Source organism: Phycomyces blakesleeanus, assembly GCF_001638985.1.
Source record: "Phycomyces blakesleeanus NRRL 1555(-) unplaced genomic scaffold PHYBLscaffold_16, whole genome shotgun sequence".
Classification (NCBI taxonomy): domain Eukaryota; kingdom Fungi; phylum Mucoromycota; class Mucoromycetes; order Mucorales; family Phycomycetaceae; genus Phycomyces; species Phycomyces blakesleeanus.
The window spans coordinates 310,128-330,180 of NW_017265149.1; the positions used below are offsets into that span (position 1 = coordinate 310,128).

The 20,053-nt window shown below is 33.1% G+C and overlaps 5 protein-coding genes across 5 annotated transcripts; all 5 read left to right on the forward strand.

The window, feature by feature from the left end:
- Positions 1–1,215: 1,215 nt before the first annotated feature.
- PHYBLDRAFT_170564 (hypothetical protein) lies at positions 1,216–3,508 on the forward strand (the record flags this gene model as incomplete). The annotated part of the gene is made up of 6 exons (XM_018436376.1): positions 1,216–1,279; positions 1,382–1,460; positions 1,645–1,871; positions 1,971–2,482; positions 2,590–3,124; positions 3,189–3,508. 6 exons carry the CDS (start codon positions 1,216–1,218, stop codon positions 3,506–3,508), a joined length of 1,737 nt encoding a protein of 578 aa, XP_018289229.1.
- A 1,438-nt stretch (positions 3,509–4,946) lies between these two features.
- Positions 4,947–7,421, forward strand: PHYBLDRAFT_187705 (hypothetical protein; the record flags this gene model as incomplete). Its single annotated transcript, XM_018439414.1, has 7 exons — positions 4,947–5,019; positions 5,113–5,200; positions 5,263–5,267; positions 5,447–5,668; positions 5,768–6,279; positions 6,434–6,968; positions 7,030–7,421. The coding sequence occupies 7 exons, from the start codon at positions 4,947–4,949 to the stop codon at positions 7,323–7,325; spliced, it is 1,731 nt and encodes a 576-aa protein (XP_018289230.1). The 3' UTR covers positions 7,326–7,421.
- A 2,500-nt stretch (positions 7,422–9,921) lies between these two features.
- PHYBLDRAFT_11194 (glycoside hydrolase family 47 protein) lies at positions 9,922–12,048 on the forward strand (the record flags this gene model as incomplete). The annotated part of the gene is made up of 8 exons (XM_018428248.1): positions 9,922–10,037; positions 10,128–10,141; positions 10,281–10,560; positions 10,671–10,876; positions 10,954–11,165; positions 11,333–11,582; positions 11,664–11,838; positions 11,943–12,048. Coding segments are annotated over 8 exons (1,359 nt in total), but the record flags the coding sequence as incomplete, so codon positions are not given.
- Positions 12,049–14,633: 2,585 nt separating this feature from the next.
- PHYBLDRAFT_66524 (hypothetical protein) lies at positions 14,634–15,521 on the forward strand (the record flags this gene model as incomplete). Its single annotated transcript, XM_018441654.1, has 3 exons — positions 14,634–14,822; positions 14,855–15,219; positions 15,245–15,521. 3 exons carry the CDS (start codon positions 14,634–14,636, stop codon positions 15,519–15,521), a joined length of 831 nt encoding a protein of 276 aa, XP_018289232.1.
- Positions 15,522–17,511: 1,990 nt separating this feature from the next.
- Positions 17,512–19,807, forward strand: PHYBLDRAFT_114627 (hypothetical protein; the record flags this gene model as incomplete). The annotated part of the gene is made up of 10 exons (XM_018428406.1): positions 17,512–17,733; positions 17,844–17,859; positions 17,977–18,112; positions 18,178–18,246; positions 18,305–18,565; positions 18,672–18,733; positions 18,844–18,899; positions 18,982–19,278; positions 19,350–19,511; positions 19,595–19,807. 10 exons carry the CDS (start codon positions 17,512–17,514, stop codon positions 19,805–19,807), a joined length of 1,494 nt encoding a protein of 497 aa, XP_018289233.1.
- Between the last annotated feature and the right edge of the window lie 246 nt (positions 19,808–20,053).

Consider the following 20,053-nt stretch of genomic DNA (forward strand, 5'->3'; position numbering starts at 1 on the left):
TAAAGAGGTTGATATAGCAGCTGTTTTCTTTGTAACACTGAGTTATTACTTGACAAGAGATTAAAAACAAAAATCTTGAGTATATAACGGCTTACCATATCGCTGAATAAGAAAAAAAAAGGGAGAAGAAATAGTCTCTGTTGTACAGATACCGATCAATCTTTCTAAGCCAAAATGTGAAAAGAAGGAAGTAGAAGAAAAGAATGGTGAAACGCCTAGCTTAATTGCATTCAAAGACGTATAAATGATACTTTATGTAAGCACAACTTTGCTTACTAGATTTGTTTTGGCCAAGAGTAAGTTTTCTTATTTACTAATATAAAGTAGTAATGCCAAGCACTTGATACACTTACATCAGAAGACCAAAATGAAAATGAAAATAGAATCTTAAAAAGATGCAAGATTGTAGAATTATGACTGTTCTGTCAAAAGATCAAAATATTACACCAAAATAGCTAATGATGTTTTATGGCGAAGGGACTTTAAAAGCAAAAAACAATAATAATGTCTGTGTGGAACGTCTTACAAGAGTAAAAGAAACCAATTTAAAAGTTTTTAAACCAAAGATGTATAAAAAAAATGAGAAGAAGCCTTGTAATTATGCTATTGATAACGGCAACAGTTACAACAACAAATATTGCTCAAGATATATATATATATTTATATTTATAAAATTTATTCATTCGCTTTAAAACCTTTCTGTTCATTTTCAGCTTTAGGTGACTCTTGACATAAAGATACTCAAGGCTTGAAATTCTGTACCACATTTTACAAAAAATTAAAAGATTGTGTGTGTAAAATTTAATCAATGCTCATCCTTGTTTTATAAGCCATAATTTTGGAGCTGTAGATTCGGAACATTGACAAATGCACACTAGATATTTTAGAGAAGGAGGATCTACTTGTCAAGATCAAGACCTGTTTATATACATATATGTGGGTGGAGATGTATTTTCAATACTACTTTAAGTAAAACAGTAAAAAGAAGAAGTATTATAGAAAAATGTTAGATTTTTCTTTATGCTTTTTTTGTGCAACCACATTAACAGAAGAGGAAAAAAAATTAAGAAAGAGAAGCCAAGTATTAATAATTTTTATAATTTTTATAATTATATAAACCCATCACTTTTCTCATTCACTCCTCCTCTCACTCCTCCTCTCACTCCTCCTCTCACTCCTCATCTTACTCTTTCACTTCTATTTTATATACATAAAATGCTATCATTTATTACAGGCGGCACAAATAAGACCATCGAATATGATTATCTAATTGCTATAGGTAATATATATATATATCCTTATGTTGATTTGTTGGCTATATCTTCTTTAAAACACTCTCTTGAATATTAACATAATATTAATACATATATTCTCTTATTAGACTTTGGTACAACCTACTCCGGCTTTGAAGTAATGAGCTTAAACAAACTGGAACCAAAAGCTGTTGATCTATTTAATCAGTAAGTTTTTGTTTTATTTGTTTGCCTTTTGGAATCATATTGTTTCTGTTATATTGAACAAGTAAACTTAGTAAAGCTATTGTTGCTATACGTAAAGCATAAGCTGAAGAATAAATACACTAGAGTAGTTTATTTCAACTACTTACTTAACTGACTCTGACTAAACTTATTTATTTTTATTCAGTACAAAGTGCTGTAAGACTGACTGGAAATTCAAATATATGGAGTCTGCGTTGCTGTATAGCCCAACTAGAAGGGCACTCGTGAAATATGGAAAAGAGGCTGATGGGTACCGCAGAAGATACCCCAACTACGGATATGATTATGTGTCCAAAGTCAAGTTACACCTAGACGGATTCATCGAAGAAAAGGATCTGCCTCCCCTACCATCAGATAAAACTCCACTAACAAGTAAGAATCTCAAAGGCAGCTTATGGTCAAGAGACAAGTATCTACATATATACACATATATTTATACTTATACTTTATATCTTATTGCTCTTATTCTAGTCATTGCTGATTTTCTGAGGAAAATGTACAAAGATATCAACAACGATATATACAAAGTATATCCCAAATATTACACCTCCAAGTACAGATACTGTTTGACAGTCCCAGCTATGTGGACTAATGAATCAAGAGATCTCATGAGAAAAGCTGCTGTCAAAGCAGGTCTTATCTCAGAGCATGACGACCCCAAAAGACTCTTGTTTGTTGATGAGGCTATGGCCGCTGCCTTGTATGCTGAGCGTAACACATCCGGTCCAAAACTCACGGACGGCCAGAGTTATATGATTTGTGATGCTGGCGGTGGAACTGTAGACATTGCTGTATTGGAAAAGAACGCCTTGTCGGAGAAAACCTGTTACAAAGAGATTACCATAGGAACCGGCCGTTCTTGTGGATCAACTTTCTTGGATAAACGATTTAAAGTCTTGATGGAAAAAAGCCTACATAAACACCCTGAATACACTGAAGCAGATATAGAACCCGCTCTAGATGAATTTATAAATACTATAAAGGTAATAACTAATTAATTCTTCATTGAATATACGAGGCATGATATAGCTTATATCAATGGTTGACCCAAAGCCTTATTTTTTATTCATTTGAAATTTATATTTTGTAGAGATACTTTGGCGATTCTATATGCAATCTAAGACCTGAGATGAGTGAAATATGTGATGGTGCCCATCAAAACCCTACATTTGCCGACAAATTTTCATATGATGAAATCCGTAAAGAAGTGTTTGACCCAGTAGTAAATGAGGTCATTAGCACCATCGAAACGCAATTCGCACAGTTGGGTGAAAGAAAGCTGGATGCCATGTTTATTACCGGGGGATTTGGAAGCTCACCGTACCTTCAACACCGGATCAAGGAAACCTTTAAAGATCGAGTCAAACATTTTGAGGTTGTCAGATTTGGAACAATGGCTGTAATGAAAGGAGCGCTTCTGTACGGCATCGACCAAAGTATAGTAATTAACCATGTCTCGCGCCGCACATACGGTATCATGCTATGTGAGCCCTCTCACGCCTTCGATGAGCCAAGGTCCTGGAGTAATAGATTTGATGTGTGCATCACTAAAGGTGATCCTATCAAAAGAGATCGATGGATTAGTAGAACGCTGGATTTGGAGAAAAATCATTATACTGCTATATGTAAGTTTTGCTTAATGTCTTTGTATATATTAACTAATTTTACCTATCAAATATAAAACAAAAGCTTTGTTTGCATACGATGGCGATGATCCAATTCCCGAGTATCCTACTGAAAAAATGGCTCATCTAGTGGCTGTTTATAACATTAAATTTAGCATTAAAGACAGAAGTGTTTCAAATAAGAATCTGGTCATAGATATGTGGTTTGGTCTGGACAGGATTGAGGTCAAGGCAGAATTCGTAGACCACCAATTTCGCTATAAAACAGTATCGGATGTTAGCGGGAAAGTTACTGAACTACCTTTCTTATCCCTCAAACCAGTGATTGACAAGACATCTTCAGACGATTATTTAACACAATCGCTGTTTGGAAGCCTTCCCTGAGACTTTTAACTTCTAACGCTTAAATATTATATTTTCATATTATACATACATACATATATACATACATACATACATATTAAACTAGTCACTATTTTGTGCAATAAATTAAATTCAAATATACAAATTTATAGATCGAGTCTGAAATGACTTTTCCAAGATTTGGGTGAGACCGTCGAACTACCAGGGAAGGATTAATTCTCCCCTCCATCACCAGTAATTGACCAGCTGGATAATCAGATAATAGAATGCTTTTCTTTTGCTACCTTATATAAAAAGAGGATTATAGTAACTGACAGATGTGACATTGATATATCGATTTGAGAAAGAGATAAATAAACAAATGAACGAGTAGATGGTTATAATGATCCCATACTATGGTAAACTTTTGCTAAAGAGGTTGACATAGCAGCTGTTTTCTTTGTTATACTGAGTTATTACTTGACAAGAGATTAAAAACAAAAATCTTGAGTACGTTATCGTTTATCATATCGCTGAATAAAAAGAAGAAGGAGAAGAAATAGAAGAAATAGTCTCTGTTTTACAGATACCGATCAATCTCTCTAAGCCAAAATGTGAAAAGAAGGAAGAGCCAGAAGAAAATACTGGTGAATAATATTGCTTAATTGCATTCAAATACGTATAAATGGTACTTCATCTAAACAAGACCTTTAATAGATTTGTTTTGACCAAATGTGAGTTTTCGTATTTGTTAATATAAAGTAGTAGTTTCAAGCACTTGATACATTTGCATCAGAAGATTGAAATGAAAAATGAAAAATGATAAAATTAAAGCTTAAAGAGGTGTAGACTTATAGAAGGATTATTATTATATTGTGAGGACATCAAATCTTACAGCAAAAGCATAATGATATCATATAGGAAATGAACTTTAACTTAAAATAATATTTTTCGTGTGCGCAAGTATTACGAGAATAGAAAAAAAATCTCAAGCTAAAGCTGTCTTTAAACAAACGGACAGAATACAAAGAAGAAGAGGCCTTGTAATTATTTTATTGGTAAAAAAGTAACAGCAACAATTGTTTTGTTTTGTTTTGTTTTGTTTTATATAAGTTATAAGCTTGAAACTGTAGCTTGGGGACGTCGGAAAACAAATACACATTACATATTATAAAGAAAGAGAAAATACACAAAGAACAAAAGCAGTACATATACGTATATGTGCATGTATGTGTATATTTCATATCACTTTGAGAGTAGCAGTGAAAAAAAAAGAAGTATTCTAAAAATGAGTTAGAATCGTTGTTTTTTTTTAGTGCAACAACATTAGCAGAAGAGGGACACAAATTATTTCATTTTATTTTAATAGGGAAAGTAATGATTCATATAATTCTTATAGCTCTTATAATAGTATAAAAACACTTCTTTCTTTTATTTTACTTTTCCTCTCACTCTTTCACTTCAATTTCCTAGGCAGAAAATGTTATCCTATCTTACGTCTGGCAAGAATAATAGTAACAATACTAGCGAATATGATTTTCTAATTGCTATAGGTAAAGAAGTGCTTTTTGTGTGTTGTTTCTTCTTTAAAACATTTTTCTTACATATTAAGATGAACATGAAATATACATTTATTTTTGTACTAGATTTTGGAACAACTTGCTCTGGTTTTGACGTAGTGAACTTAAATGAGCCTATACCAAAAATTGCTAATCCTAATGATGTATTCAATAAGTAAGATATCTGCTTTTTTATTTATTTTATTTTCTGAGAACCTAGTTTTACTTGTTCAATAGAGTAAGTAAGCTTGGTAAAGCTATTGCTACTATCATTACTAGCACTACTATTACTTTAAATAAAACTTTAGCCATAATGTATATATATATATATATATATATATATATATATTAAATACTAGAATATTATATTTCAAATGATTACTTAATTGATCCTAACTAATATACTTTCTACTCAGTACAGAGTGCTGTAAGCGTGCCTGGAGATCCAAATGCATGGAATCCGAGATGTTGTATAGTCCACATAGAAGGGCACTCGTGAAATATGGAAAAGAGGCTGACGAGTACCGCAGAAAATATCCCAGCTATGGATACGATTATGTGTCCAAAGTCAAACTACTACTAGACAAAACTATCCAAAACGAGTGTCGTCCTTCTATACCATCAGATATGACTCCATTGACAAGTAAGAATCTCAAAAACAGCATACGGTTAGATATACATATCTATCTATTTCTTTATTTTATTGCTTGGTTGTTAACTTTTATTGCTATTATTGCTCTAGTCATTGCTGATTTTTTGGAGAAAATATACAAATATATCAAAAAGGATATATACAAAGTATATCCTAAATATTACACCTCCAAGTATAGATACTGTTTGACAGTCCCGACAATGTGGACTGATGAATCAAGAGATCTCATGAGAAAAGCTGCTGTCAAGGCAGGTCTTATCTCAGAACATGATGAGCCTGACAGACTGTTCATTGTCGATGAAGCTGTGGCGGCTGCCTTGTATGCTGAGCGTAACACATCCGGTCCAAAACTCACGGACGGCCAGAGTTATATGATCTGTGATGCCGGTGGTGGAACCGTAGACATTGCTGTATTTGAAAAGAATGTTTTGTCGGAGAAAACCTGTTACAAAGAGATTACCATAGGAACCGGCCGTTCTTGTGGATCAACTTTCTTGGATGGAAGATTCAAAGCCTTGATGGAAGACAATCTATATCGGTACCCAGAATATAGTGAAGAAGATATAGAACCCGCTTTATATAAATTTACCAATAATATAAAGGTAATAATTAATTAATTAATTCTTCATTCAATATGCGAGGGATGAGACGGATTATAGCGATCGATGACCCAAGCCCTTTCTTTTTATATATACATATATATCTTATTTTATTAAAATAAATACTAACACACATTTTGTCTTTTATGCTGTGTAGAAACGCTTGAGTGATCCTGTATCCAAGTTCGAGCCTGAGACGAGAGAGATGCGTAACGATAAACATAATGGCCCCACATTTGCAGGCGAGTTTTCATATGATGAAATTCGTGAAGAAGTGTTTGATCCAGTAGTAAGGGAAGTCCTTGAGATTATCGAAAAACAATTTTCACAGCTGGGAGAAAGAAGACTAGATGTCATGTTTATTACCGGGGGATTTGGAAGCTCGCCATACCTTCAACACCGGATCAAGGAAACCTTTAAGGATCGAGTCAAACATTTTGAGGTTGTCAGATTTGGAACACTGGCTGTAATGGAAGGAGCGCTTCTGTACGGCATCGACCGAAATATAGTCACTCAACATGCCTCTCGCCGTACATATGGTATCATGTTATGCACACCGTCTCAAGCTTTCAGTAACCCAGGGCCATCAAAGTGTAAATTCGATGTGTGCATCACTAAAGGTGATCCTATCTTAAAGGATAAATGGATCTCTAAAGAATTAAATTTGGAAAACAATCAGTATTCTACTATGTGTAAGTTTTGGCCTAATTTCCTTGTACATATTAACTAATCTGACATACCAAAAAAAACAAGCTGTGTTTGCATATGATGGCGACGATCCAATTCCCGAGTATCCTACTGAAGAAGAGGTTAATCCAGTGGCTATTTATAACATTGGATTTAAGTTTGGAGATGGAGAAAGCGGTTTGAATAAGAACCTGGAAATTAAAATGCGATTTGGTCTGGACAGGGTTGAGGTCAAGGCGGCTGTTGCAGCCAAAGCTTTCCGTTATAAAACACTATTGGACGTTAGTGGGGAAATTACTGAGCTGCCTTTCTTAAATCCCGAACCAGTAATTGTAGATACATCTTCCGATTTCCTTTACTGATGTAACCAGCTGTAGACCAGATGAATTTGTTCTAAATAAGAATATATTTGTACTTTTTTTTTTAAGAAAATAAATCAATTTGATTGGGCGAGCCTGAATAAATTTTGTCCAAAACTATCCCCCCCCCCCCCTTTTTTTTTTGTTCAAAGGACAAATTCTTGAACAAATCTTGAACAATTGTTTTCTTTTTTTTTTCTTTAAAAAAAAAGACATTATATAAAAACCTTGATATACACCAATTTTGTGCCAGTTGCCCAGCATCTTTAGACTGGGCGATAGTATTCAAATAATTATTTATTGTAGGCAGATAAAGCCTGATATTATTGACTGGTTTAGAAATATTTTGTACTGAATATTTTTGTACCATTTTCATCTGTCTACCACTAGTATATAGTGCATCTTTTTTGTTTGATTGTTATTTTGTCAAGTCTGATTTAATTCTGCAGATAATATGATAAGGCTCAAAAGTCTTGCTTTAATATAACCCTCAAATTGTGCAAACTCCTAAAGGAAATAATAAGAAAACAGAAATCAAGAGACCTCAATATATATCTATATATGGTTTCAGCTATGTAAAGCAAAATGATCCTAATTTAACCTGATAGGCTTATATTTGCTTGACACTTGAAAACATATTCCTTGATATCTAGAAAGAGAAATAGCTCTTGTCCTTTCCTAAAATGACCAAATTCTTAGACCCCTTTGTGCATGTGTGTGTGTACACAAGACTTGACAGAATCAACTAACAGACAGAAAGGGAATATTATTATTATTCTTATTAAGTTGCTTTGGGTTTGTGTGTTTGTTGATTTAAAAAGTTTCAATATCATATACAAGATGTATATGTATATAATTACATGTAGTGTATTCTGAAAAAAAAAGCAGAGAGATATTTGAATATCCAAAGCTTGACAAAAAAGAAACAACATTGGTTACAAAGAAGTGAAATAATGATAATACAAGACATCGATTTCAATATGACTGTAGTCAATAGACAACAACTTATTAAGAACTCTCTCTTTCTCTTTCTCTTTTGGTCAATGGTTTAGATAGGTTACAATGTAAAGGCTATATACATATATACTCCTTGAATTAACAAACCAACCAACAGACTCAGATCAAATATGCCTATATATGTATATAAATAAAATTCGTTTGTAGGCTGATACAATTGGCTTTATGAAGTACATTGATTTGGCATCACAAAGAAAAGAGGGAAGGGGTGGTGAGAAAAATGAATAATTATAAATATATTTTGCCTTGACAGCAAGTAAAGATATGTCAATTTGTCTCTTTTTAGAAGAAGAATAAAAAAAAAGACCGGTTTGAATGATAAAGTAAAGGATTTGATCCGTAAGCTAAACCAACCAGATCAGTGCCTTTAGTTTTGTAGAGATTTAAATAATATAAAAGTATGTTGTAATTTCTGTATATATATACAAAGATGTCTATTTTAGAGATTTGTGAATGAGTCTTGATTATAGAGTATTGTGGTTATTCTAATACTACTGTATTTATAAAAACCAAGGTTTAGGGACCATGGTTACAAATAGAGTTAATTTGATAACTCGACCCAATTTACCCGCCATGATCCACACACACACACAATATATATATTGATATTGATATTGATATTGATATATAATGAGAGATTCTTAAATGAACTGAAGACTGTATAGAAAATAAACAAGGCGGGTAAAAATTTAATAAAAAATCAATAGAAAATAAAGAGGTTGATAAACTTGAACCTACAAATGTATATGTATAACTTAAACACCCTTGGTGACAAACATAATAGTATTCTTATTCTTATTCTTATTTTTAACTCTTATTTTTAATTCTTATTTTTTTTATTCGCCTTTTAACTTGGTATAGTATTTTAAATACTAAACGCAAAAAAAAACAAAGAGGTCAATAAACTAAATCACCTTTTCCCCCTTTTTTTTCTTGTTCTTCTTCTTCTTTTGATATATACACATGTCTTTATCTTAATATTTCTTTATCGTAACATCTCTTAATTTTGGGTCTAAAATGACCCGAATAGAACCACTTCATAATAATAATAATAATAATAATAATGGTGATTAGAATAAGAAGAAGAGGAAGAAGAATAACCCCCACCACCACCACCACTACACAAATAGTGAAAACAGCCAACCTACATATCTATCATATCCTCCGATAAAATAAAACAAAACAAAAAATACAGCGGCGGCGGCATGTATTCTCTATGAGTGTAGATAAAAATTATATTTGTTAATTATTCAACAAGGTTATAAAATTATAAAATAAAAAGTCATTTTGACCTCTTTGTTCAACTTGTTTCAATTTTGTTTGTCTCTATTGTCGCATATTCCTTTGTTTCTTTTATATATATATATATATATAGTCTCTCTTTCTTTTTATTTATTTATATTTCTTTCTGTTTTCTGTTCTTGCTTTTTTTTTCTTGGTTAATTTTGCGATTTGTTGAATGCACATCTTTAACAACAATTGGTCCATTGGATTGAGCTTGGCTGTTGCCTTGTGTCTCACAAATAACCTATGTGTATCGGGTGCTCCGTTGGAAGATCATGGTAGTAAAGAGGATATCAATGTCTTTAGAGCCCAAAGTATCAAGAATGCCTTTCGACATGCCTGGTCTGGTTATTCGACACACGCATTTGGACACGATGAACTGGAACCACTGACAAACGGAACTACAGATTCACGGTAAATGGACATTGTCTAACAAGACAAAATATTGGTTATCTGGATCGATACTAATGTGCGTACATTTATATATGTACTATTGGGTATTAGCAACGGGTGGGGAGGTAAGACAGCATCTAATTGTAGCAAGAATGGAATTTACAAGAGTTTTGATTAATCTGTATATCAATTCATTCATTTATTTATTTGCACTTACACATGTGTATCATTCTTGTTATTACTGGCCTGTGATTTTGTAAATAGCCACCATCTTTGATTCTCTGGACACACTGATAATTATGGGATTAGAGGATGAGTATATCAATGCACGCGAGCATGTGCGCAAAGTAGACTGGTCAGCAACCAAAGATCCTTCAAAGACATTCGAAACCAATATTCGGTACCTAGGTGGACTTTTGTCAGCCTATGATTTACGCCAAGAACCAATCTTTTTAGAAAAGGCTTTAGAATTGACCAAGCTGGTGATTTTACCAGCCTATGGAACACCTAATCGTGTACCTGCTGCATACGTAGACGTAGAAAGGTAATAGAGAAGAAGAAGAAAGAAGAAAAGGTATAGACTTGTGGTTATATGATTCTAAGCATAAAAGATATATATGTATATATATATATATTATTTCTTTGTTTCTTTAGTGGTCGACCATTAAAAACTAAAAGTCTAACGCTGGCAGAATTCGGATCGATGCAATTGGAATTCGTTCGTCTCAGTCAGATTACTGGCGATGAACGATACTCTACACTCGCAAACAATGTTATTCACCGAATGACCAATGTTCATACTGATATTCCTGGTCTTTACCCAATGTCTTGGGACCCAAGTTCATTTACACCTATAAACAGTGAGTTTACCAAAGATCCAAAAAAAATGAATTTATATATCAAACTCATCAACCAACCAAATAATGATATTTAATAGGTTATGTGACTATCTCTGGTGGAGCTGATAGCTTTTATGAATATCTCCTAAAGACACACATGTTAATGAATGGAGAAGAAGAGACTCAGATTGATATGTGGCGAACGGCTGTTGAGAGTATGCGTAGTATACTCAGATCGGAGACATCAGATGGCATGGTGTTCTTGAGCGAGTTTTCGAATGGATACAAATATCTACAGTCTGGTGAACTTGTAATATACCTCTTCTTTGTTCATTTAATTTCTTATAGAAAAAAGGATGTACATTCTCTCGTCAAGAATTCCAGAATACCCATTATATACCCGTTATATATATATATATGTACAGCAAAAATAATCTTATAATTTATTGATGCTTTATTTTTTTCTTTCTTTCTTAGATTTGCTTTATGCCTGGAAATCTTCTTTTGGGTGGTCGATATCTGGATGATCCTCAGATGGACACTCTGGCTAAAGAGCTTATGGATTCTTGCTACAATACTTGGATACGAACTCCTACTGGTTTGTCACCAGAGTCGTGGAGTTGGATACAGAAAGATCAAGACAACACTCAATTCCCTGGTTCGATGCAACAGATGATGAAAGACGATGGGTTTGTTGCAAATGATAAATCTTATGACCTAAGACCAGGTAAAAATATATACTAACAAAGAGAAAGAGCCTATACATATTAATATTAACGATAATGTATGTATGTATTTATATATATAGAAACCCTTGAGAGTCTGTTTTACTTTTATAGAATGACTGGAGATCCGTCTTACCAAGATAAGGCATGGACAATCTTTGAGGCTATTGAAAAATACTGCAAGACATCTGGCGGATACACAAGAGTAGCGAATGTTATGGACAAAGAAAATGTTGATCCATTGAACTTTGAAGAAAGGTAAAAATATCATACTAGCGTTTGTATTCATACTTGAGTGTTGGATTTCTGATAGCACCACATATATTCTATAAACCGTATTCAAATATGCTTTTTTGTTACAGTTACTTTTTTGCAGAGACTCTCAAGTATCTTTACCTTATATTCAGTGATCCAAACTTGATTTCTTTGGATGAATATGTGTTCAACACAGAAGCTCATCCATTCAAACTCCAGAATCCTATTCATGTCCAGGCAGACTTTTCTTAAGGCTTTCTAATCTTTATCCCACTCTTCTTTATCCCTTATATTTCATATCGCCTGTAATTTACATTTCTTTCTTGTAGTTGACCTTACTTGCTGTATTTTTCTTTTGTTTTGTTTATGTTTTTTATTATTATTTGCTTTAATATATAAAGATTTTTATACAATAATATATACAGATGTCTGTATGTGTGTGTGTGGGTGGGTGTGTGGGTGGGTGCATAATGTATTACAGTAGTCCGACCAAAAAGTAAGGCAAGTTTAATATATAGATATATAGTTTGTACTTGTACCTGAAAATATACTTCTTTTGGCGTTGAAAAGATGTTGCAACAAGATGGTGTTATTAATCACTGTGGTTCGGCTCGGTACTGTTCGGTGCAATGCGATACGGTTCGGTTCGGTTCACTTCCGTACATTTTTTTTTTAAGTACAAAATCAATACTGGAAGTTTTTTTTTTTATTTTCCATCTTTCGAATAAGAAGATTGTTTGGTCAAGATATATAGCTATGGTTAATATACGCCACCCATTATCAGTAGTTTCATCACCTCGATACTGTAGTATCCACATACTTATAGTCATACATACATATGCCTATATTTTACTCAATTGCTGTGCTGTCTTTTGACACAGACACATCCACAAATTAGGGTTATATTTTCCGGTTGGTTAGAATCAATGAATACAAATATGGTATGAATGGTACTACTGTGGTCCAGTGTACCATTTTCTTCCCTCCCCTTCTCCGGCCGGGGTTACACTAAAATTTAGAAACTGTTGAAGAAAAGGATTTTCTTTTTTCCTTCTAAAGTTTAAAGCACCATCACCATAACTACCGGAATCACCACTACATTTCCCATAGTCCATTAAAAGACCTGCGATACAAATTATATGCGAGCTCTAGAGTATGGTGAAATTACAAAGGTGGTTTATCAATATTTTTTTTATATATGTATTAAAATAATAATTAAGCATATTCATTACCAACAAACCTCATTTTTCAGTATCGGGTATTGGTATCTTTTGGAGGTTAACTTACCCACCCAAGCAATCTAAGGTTATCTGGGCCATGAAAGGATGATTTAGTTACATTGTGCCTTTAAGGTGATCATGGAATATTATAATTGTATTTATATAGATTGCTGAGTCAGTGAGAGAAGAAATTATCCAACTACATAAAAAAAAAAGACTATAGAGTTTAACAGCATGATGTGGTACAAAAGATTGAGAATGATGTAATATCCCCCCTCCCCCTTTTCAACTTGCTCTTTTTCTTTTCCTTGGGCAGATACGATAAAGTGAACAAAAGAGTTTAAGAGTTGAAGATTTGCTTTGGCTTACAGTTCAAAACCATTTCTTCTTAAAAATCAATGGTTCATTCGTTTTAAACCGATTTTTTTTTAAAAAAAAGATAAATAATTATTTATTGACTTTTGTTAAAGGACCCTGTGCAGAAGTCAAGGCCGTAAATAAATTCTGGACGTTACTCAAACTTTATGTAACAACAAAAGCAAGAAACTTTTGATACAAAGTGTTGGCCTCGCCTCGCCTGCCCTTGAATATTTCTCTGAAACACATAATCATAAAACGTCAAAAGAAAATTTAGTATGAATATACAATAATAGTATTTTCACTATATTTAGGATCTCTCTTTTCTTGTTGTTGTATGTGAAACTCTCTTGACCAAGGCTGATTCTTGTTTTTAGATTTTATTTTATGTACAGAAGAAATAGGTTAAATTGAGTTTAACATATATATATATATATAAGTGTATGCTAATCTGATAAAGTAAAAGAGGCCAAATTCCTGATCACAATCTATCTACAAAAAAAAATAGTACTTTAATATTAATCGATAAAATTGAAACAAATAAATAAATGTTACTAGTCAGAATAAAGAAAGAAAAAAATGCAAATCTTTAGTTTCACAAAATAAAAGAAAATCTCCTTATTATTTACTACTTGAAATAGAGTAAAGAAATAGCTTAAGAGTAATCTATGAAAAGTCTTGATCTTTATTCTTCTTCTTTACTAATTTAAAGGTCTCTGTAGATTGTACAAGCTGAGTAATATAGTCTATATTTTTCCGGCGTCCCTTGTCATTGATTACCAATGTATAAGACCCGCCACTATAAATCCTTCATATAATAAATAATCTATAGAAGAAGAAAGAAAAAAAGAAAAATCACACATTTAAATTACAGCAAAAGTGTCAAAAATATATAAAAATATAAAAATATAGACCCAAAGAATTGGATAAAATCGCAAAAAGACAAAATATAAGATTGCATTAGATTTACATTGCTCTAAATTCAAAGGATTGATATAGCTCTTTATCATCTTCAAGTCATTTTTACGCTTTTAATCACAATTGATTTTCTCTAATTTTTGAAAGTTTAGTTTATAGAAAAATCAAGAATTAATACTGCTTGAGAAGCCTTTTATCGCTTATATATATATTATATGCTGACAAGATGATAGCTACTAAGTAATCCCGATATGATAAATTAAACTGTCGAGTTTCTGGATTACCACACCTCAATCATTGATAATGGAATCACTAGAGACGCATACTCTGTCGGTGCTAATGAACAACATGATGGTCGACGGGCTGATATTATATCTCCCGCCCAAGGAATTTGCACACGATCTTGCACCTGTGATCGTTGAAATACAGAACAAAGTGAATCATGCATTTGTCGCTCGAGCCATTCGGTACTGCTTAAACATCTTTGATGATGTCAAGGCATTGCCTGTATTAATATTGATCAGCACAGATGGTTTCTCGAGGAAAGGAGTTTCGTGATTTGGCATTTGACAAATCGGATGCCAATCCATTTTACACGCATCCTTTCCAGGCATAGGCGAAACAAGTTCAAGTATACACTGCAGATTCAATTGCGAAACACATTGACAGCTCCGATTGATCCGATGATTGCATTGGCATGTATTTTTACCCTTCAAGAGAAGAGCATAGTGATGCTTGATGAATATGATGACCCGACTATTCAAGACATCTACAAGACAGAACTGAATGTTTTCTCCTTTGACAAAGACACGACTAACGATTTGACCCGACGCACCGAATCGTTTTGTGATGCTATGGCCAGCCAGTTTGTAAAAATTCTCAAGTACAAGTAAAGACTACTCAGAAAAATCCAGAAAAAGACTTCGTCAGTACGCGGAAGATAGAATCGATTTCGCTAGACAATTCAAATGTTGGCAACTTTACACAAAATCTTCTAGTGTCACGCCAATCAGAGCAACAACTCCCGAGAAACCAAGTGGCGATCCAACATTTGTAACTAACGAGAGAGCCCAATCAGCTGGAAGGTTCAATTGGGCTTTATGCTATGAAAAGGGAAGAGCTGTAGGAATGTTCATCAGATATAGCAGCCATATCAGCCTTAAGCAGGCATTCTCTAGGAATACTTTATAGCTTATATTACAATAAATGGTTTTCCACAGTGCCTTTTTTTTATATATATAAAATCTAAAAACGCCAAGTAAAATAAACGCAGTTCATGACACGTGAACACCTCTTTGTTGTTGAATACGAGAATTTTTTGCATAGCATCAAACTCAAAATCAGTGACTTTACTTTCTGAAATGACTGTATTTTATACTGTTTTATTTTAGTGTGTGTTATTTGTACCTCTTGTTCTTTTCTCTGTTTATAGAATCACTTGAATACCTCTCAGCAAAAGATTGCACCCAAATGTGTAGATATTCTGTATTATAAAACAATTAGATTTTTTTTATATACCAAAAAAATAAAAAAAGCGCAAAACGCAAAATGCAAAACGTAAAACGCAAAACCAAAAATGTAAAAATAGGGTTTTACCTATATAATTTTTTTTTCTTTTCTTTTGATCTTTCTTCTAATTCTTTAAACTCAAAGGATAGAAGAAAACTTTAACGCTCTATAGAATATATATATATATAAAATAAAATAAAATAAAAAACCCCACTTTCAACCCGGTCTTCCCCACACCAAAAGAAAAATAAAAAATAAATAAAAAAAAGGAAGAAGAAAACAAGGGCCCACCTTTTCCTGTTCCTGTTCCTTCTTCTTCTTCTATTTCCATTTCTCCTCTTCCTCCCCTTTATTTTCACAGCCACAGCCACAGCTACAGCCACAGTCAATTCAATTCAATATACACCTATTATATCATATAACACTTGATATATATAAGCAGCAACGATTTATTGGAACAAGCATAAAAACAGTTCAGACATATAATACAATACAATACAATACAATACAGTACGAACGAACGAACAGACGAACAGACGGGCAGACAAAAATATATAGAGAAAGAGTCTAAAGCTCAGCAAACACTCCTCAACTGACCACTTGTCAGGCTTATATTTATATACCTACATACATACACACATACATACATACATACATACATATATATATATATATATAATTATATTTATATATATTTATATGTGTGTATATACGATATATAAATATAGTCATACATGTATAAATACACATATACATTTATAAACTTGATTTTGCTTGGTTATCTGCCGTGATTACCCCACCAACCATCAACATCACCATCATCACCAAAACTTATCTTTAAATATATACATATACATATACATATACCAACCCACAAACACAAACACAAACACATACACACGCACGCACGTACACACATACACGTACACACGCACACGCACACGCACACGCACACGCACACGCACACGCACACGCACACGCACATAACGTTCTCCTTGTTATGAGACATCTCAAAAAGAAGATTAACTATACTGAATTCTCAACAAAAACCAAAGTCATCCTGATATGTCTGTAAGTCATAATTCATTCGAGATTCCTAAAAAATAAAAAAATAAAAAGCAAAACAAAAAAGAAACAAGAAAAAAAAATAGCGCTTGTGTAATTGTAACAGTTATTATTATAATTTATATATACATAACAGCTTTCTTTCGCTGGGCGGGTTCCTGGTAAGCGCATTTTTATACCTACTATTTACCCAACAAACCAGCCATTTATTATTATTATTATATATATATATATAAATTTGTTTCAATAATTTGAATTCTACAGGGTTAACTTGCAATCAAATATATACTTCTTTACAGTTTTATATCTCTTTACAAACTATCCTTTTTTTTTAATACACACATATTTTAAATTTTGATATATTTATTTATTTATTTTATCTGTCTATTTATCACGAAACTTATCAATGTCAATTGAACCTACAAGTACGGGTAAATAGAACACAACATCCAAACATGCGTATATACATATATAAAAGATATTAAAGATGTATTACCTATAACAACGCCAACTACAAAACGAAAAACAAAAATTTAGTTACAATTTTGGAGTTCTGACCGGAGTACTAGCAATGCCCCAGTTTCTGGAAGACATGGAATTCAATTTGATGAGTCAAGCTGACCAACAGCGGCAAGGCAGTCTATTGATCAGCACAATGATGGCTGCGGCATTCGTGGGATCACTTGCCGCGGGTCCACTGGCTGATATCATTGGCCGCAAAGGATTAACTCTACTCGGGACCACGATTTTTGTTTTTGGAGACGTCCTTCAGGTCGGTGCAGATTCTATTGCGATGGTTTATGGTGGGCGAGTAATGACAGGCACCAGTGTAGGGTAAAAATAATTAGATAAAATAAATATTAATAATAAAAAAACCACACTCCTTTAGATGTGTATCATTACATATTATTTATTTATTTATTTATTTATTTATTATAGGATGATATCTGTAGTTGTACCTCTTTGCAAGTATAAAACTAATATATACCTATATCTATATATATATATATATATATTTATTTGTTTGTTTGTTTGCTTATATTAATAACCTTTATATTTCTTTAACATATAGATCAATCCGAAATTGCACCAAAGGAAATGCGAGGTAGACTTGTGTCTACTATACAATTGAGTATTGGACTTGGGATGGGATTAGCATATTGGATCGATTATGCTGGTTTGAAAGTACAAGGTTCCATGTCCTGGAGGTAAATTCAAGTAAAAGTATGTAGCTTTATTGATAATTAATATTCGATATTTTTATCATTTCAAGGCTTCCGTTTGGATTACAATTGATCCCTGCCATAATATTCTTTGTAGGCATGCTAGCTACACCAGAAAGGTATAATATATAAAAAAAAACAAGTATTATTTTTATTTATTATTTTTTTCTTTTTCAGTCCTCGTTATTTAGTTCAGAAACAACAAGATCGTCGAGCAATTGAAGTACTGGCACTCATTCGTGGCGATGGCAAACGCGACCATCCAGATGTATTGATGGAATTCACAGAAATCAAACAGAGTATAACCTACGAACGACAGCACACCTCTGGAGATTATTGGTATCTCTTCAAACGTGGAAATGACAATAACCAACGACGATTATTACTCGGAATGGCAGTTCAGATCTTTCAACAATTGACAGGTGTAAATGCAATCATGTAGGTTATTTTGATAATTTACAAAAAAAAAAACAACAACAACAACAAAAGAGCTGCTTTTGTTTATATAAAATTATATGTATATATATATGTGTCTATTGATAAGGTTGTATGCACCAATGTTATTTGAAACAACCGGCGCATCGGGTGGAAATGCCACTCTTTTCGGTAAACCATTAAAAATATACATAAAATAAGAACAGAAAAGAAGAAGAAGAAGAAGAAGAAGAAAGTGCCTACAAAATTTGTTCAACTGATAAGTATAGGTTTAACGATAGCTAATGGTATAAGCGGAATTATCAACTGTGTATCAGCAATCCCACCTCTTATAATCGTAAGTACTTTAATTAATCGTCTGTTGTTTACTGACCTCAATTCAATTCAATCCAATTCAATTCAATTGATTGATTGATTAGATGGACAGATGGGGAAGACGACCTACACTTGTAATGGGATCAATAATATGCTCCATGTGTTTGATAGTAATGTCAATAATATCTGGTATACATGGCACTGTGGAGGCCAACGACTCTGCAAAACCAACAGGCAGCCTTGCAGATGAAAGTAGTTTGACCCTTCTTGCATTAGACGGTAGAGGATACACGATTGCATTTATGGTGACGATGTATGTCTACATCTTTAGTTACGGATGTTCATGGGGTCCAGCCGGCTGGGCCTATCCAACCGAATTATATTCCCAAGGCAAATACAAAGTATATTTTGTTTTTGTTTTAATAAAACTTATTAATTATTGTTATTTGTTACTATAGGTGTGAGAGCAAAGGCGCTTGGAATCACTTCAGCAGCCAGTTGGATAGCCACATTTGCTGTCATACAGCTATCTCCTTTTATACTAGATCAAGTTCAATGGAAATTTTATACAATCTATGCTGTCATTTGTGCAGTATTGGCTTTGGTGATTTACAAATACCTTCCAGAAACAATGGTAAAGAATATGCTATATACTATATACTATGTATAAAAGATAGTGTTAACATCCTGCTGATTTTTTATGCTATGAATAACTAGGGAAAGTCCTTGGAAGAAGTAGATCTTATATTCACCTGTGATTTCAATACATATGATCACGCAGTTCACCATCCCCAGACAGCAGCCGAGGCATTGGAGCGGCTCGAACACATGCACAATAAGCAATCACATCTATTCAACTTTGGCACAAGTGGAATAAGCAACAACCTTCCTCCAAATGCCATCAGACCTGATAATACGAACAATGTATAACCATCAATATCACTAAACATCAACATCACCTAACATCAATATCGCCATCGACATCATTAACATTAATAGCACCATCGACATTAATATCAACATAAAATCTTTTATTCCTTTCGTTCTTCTCCTCTTCTTTTTATTAACCTTTCTTGTATCAAGTATATTTTAATGTCTAAAAAATCATAATAATAATAATCAAACCCCCTCTACCTTTCTGCTTCTTCTTTCCTCTTCTTTATATAAAACTAATCA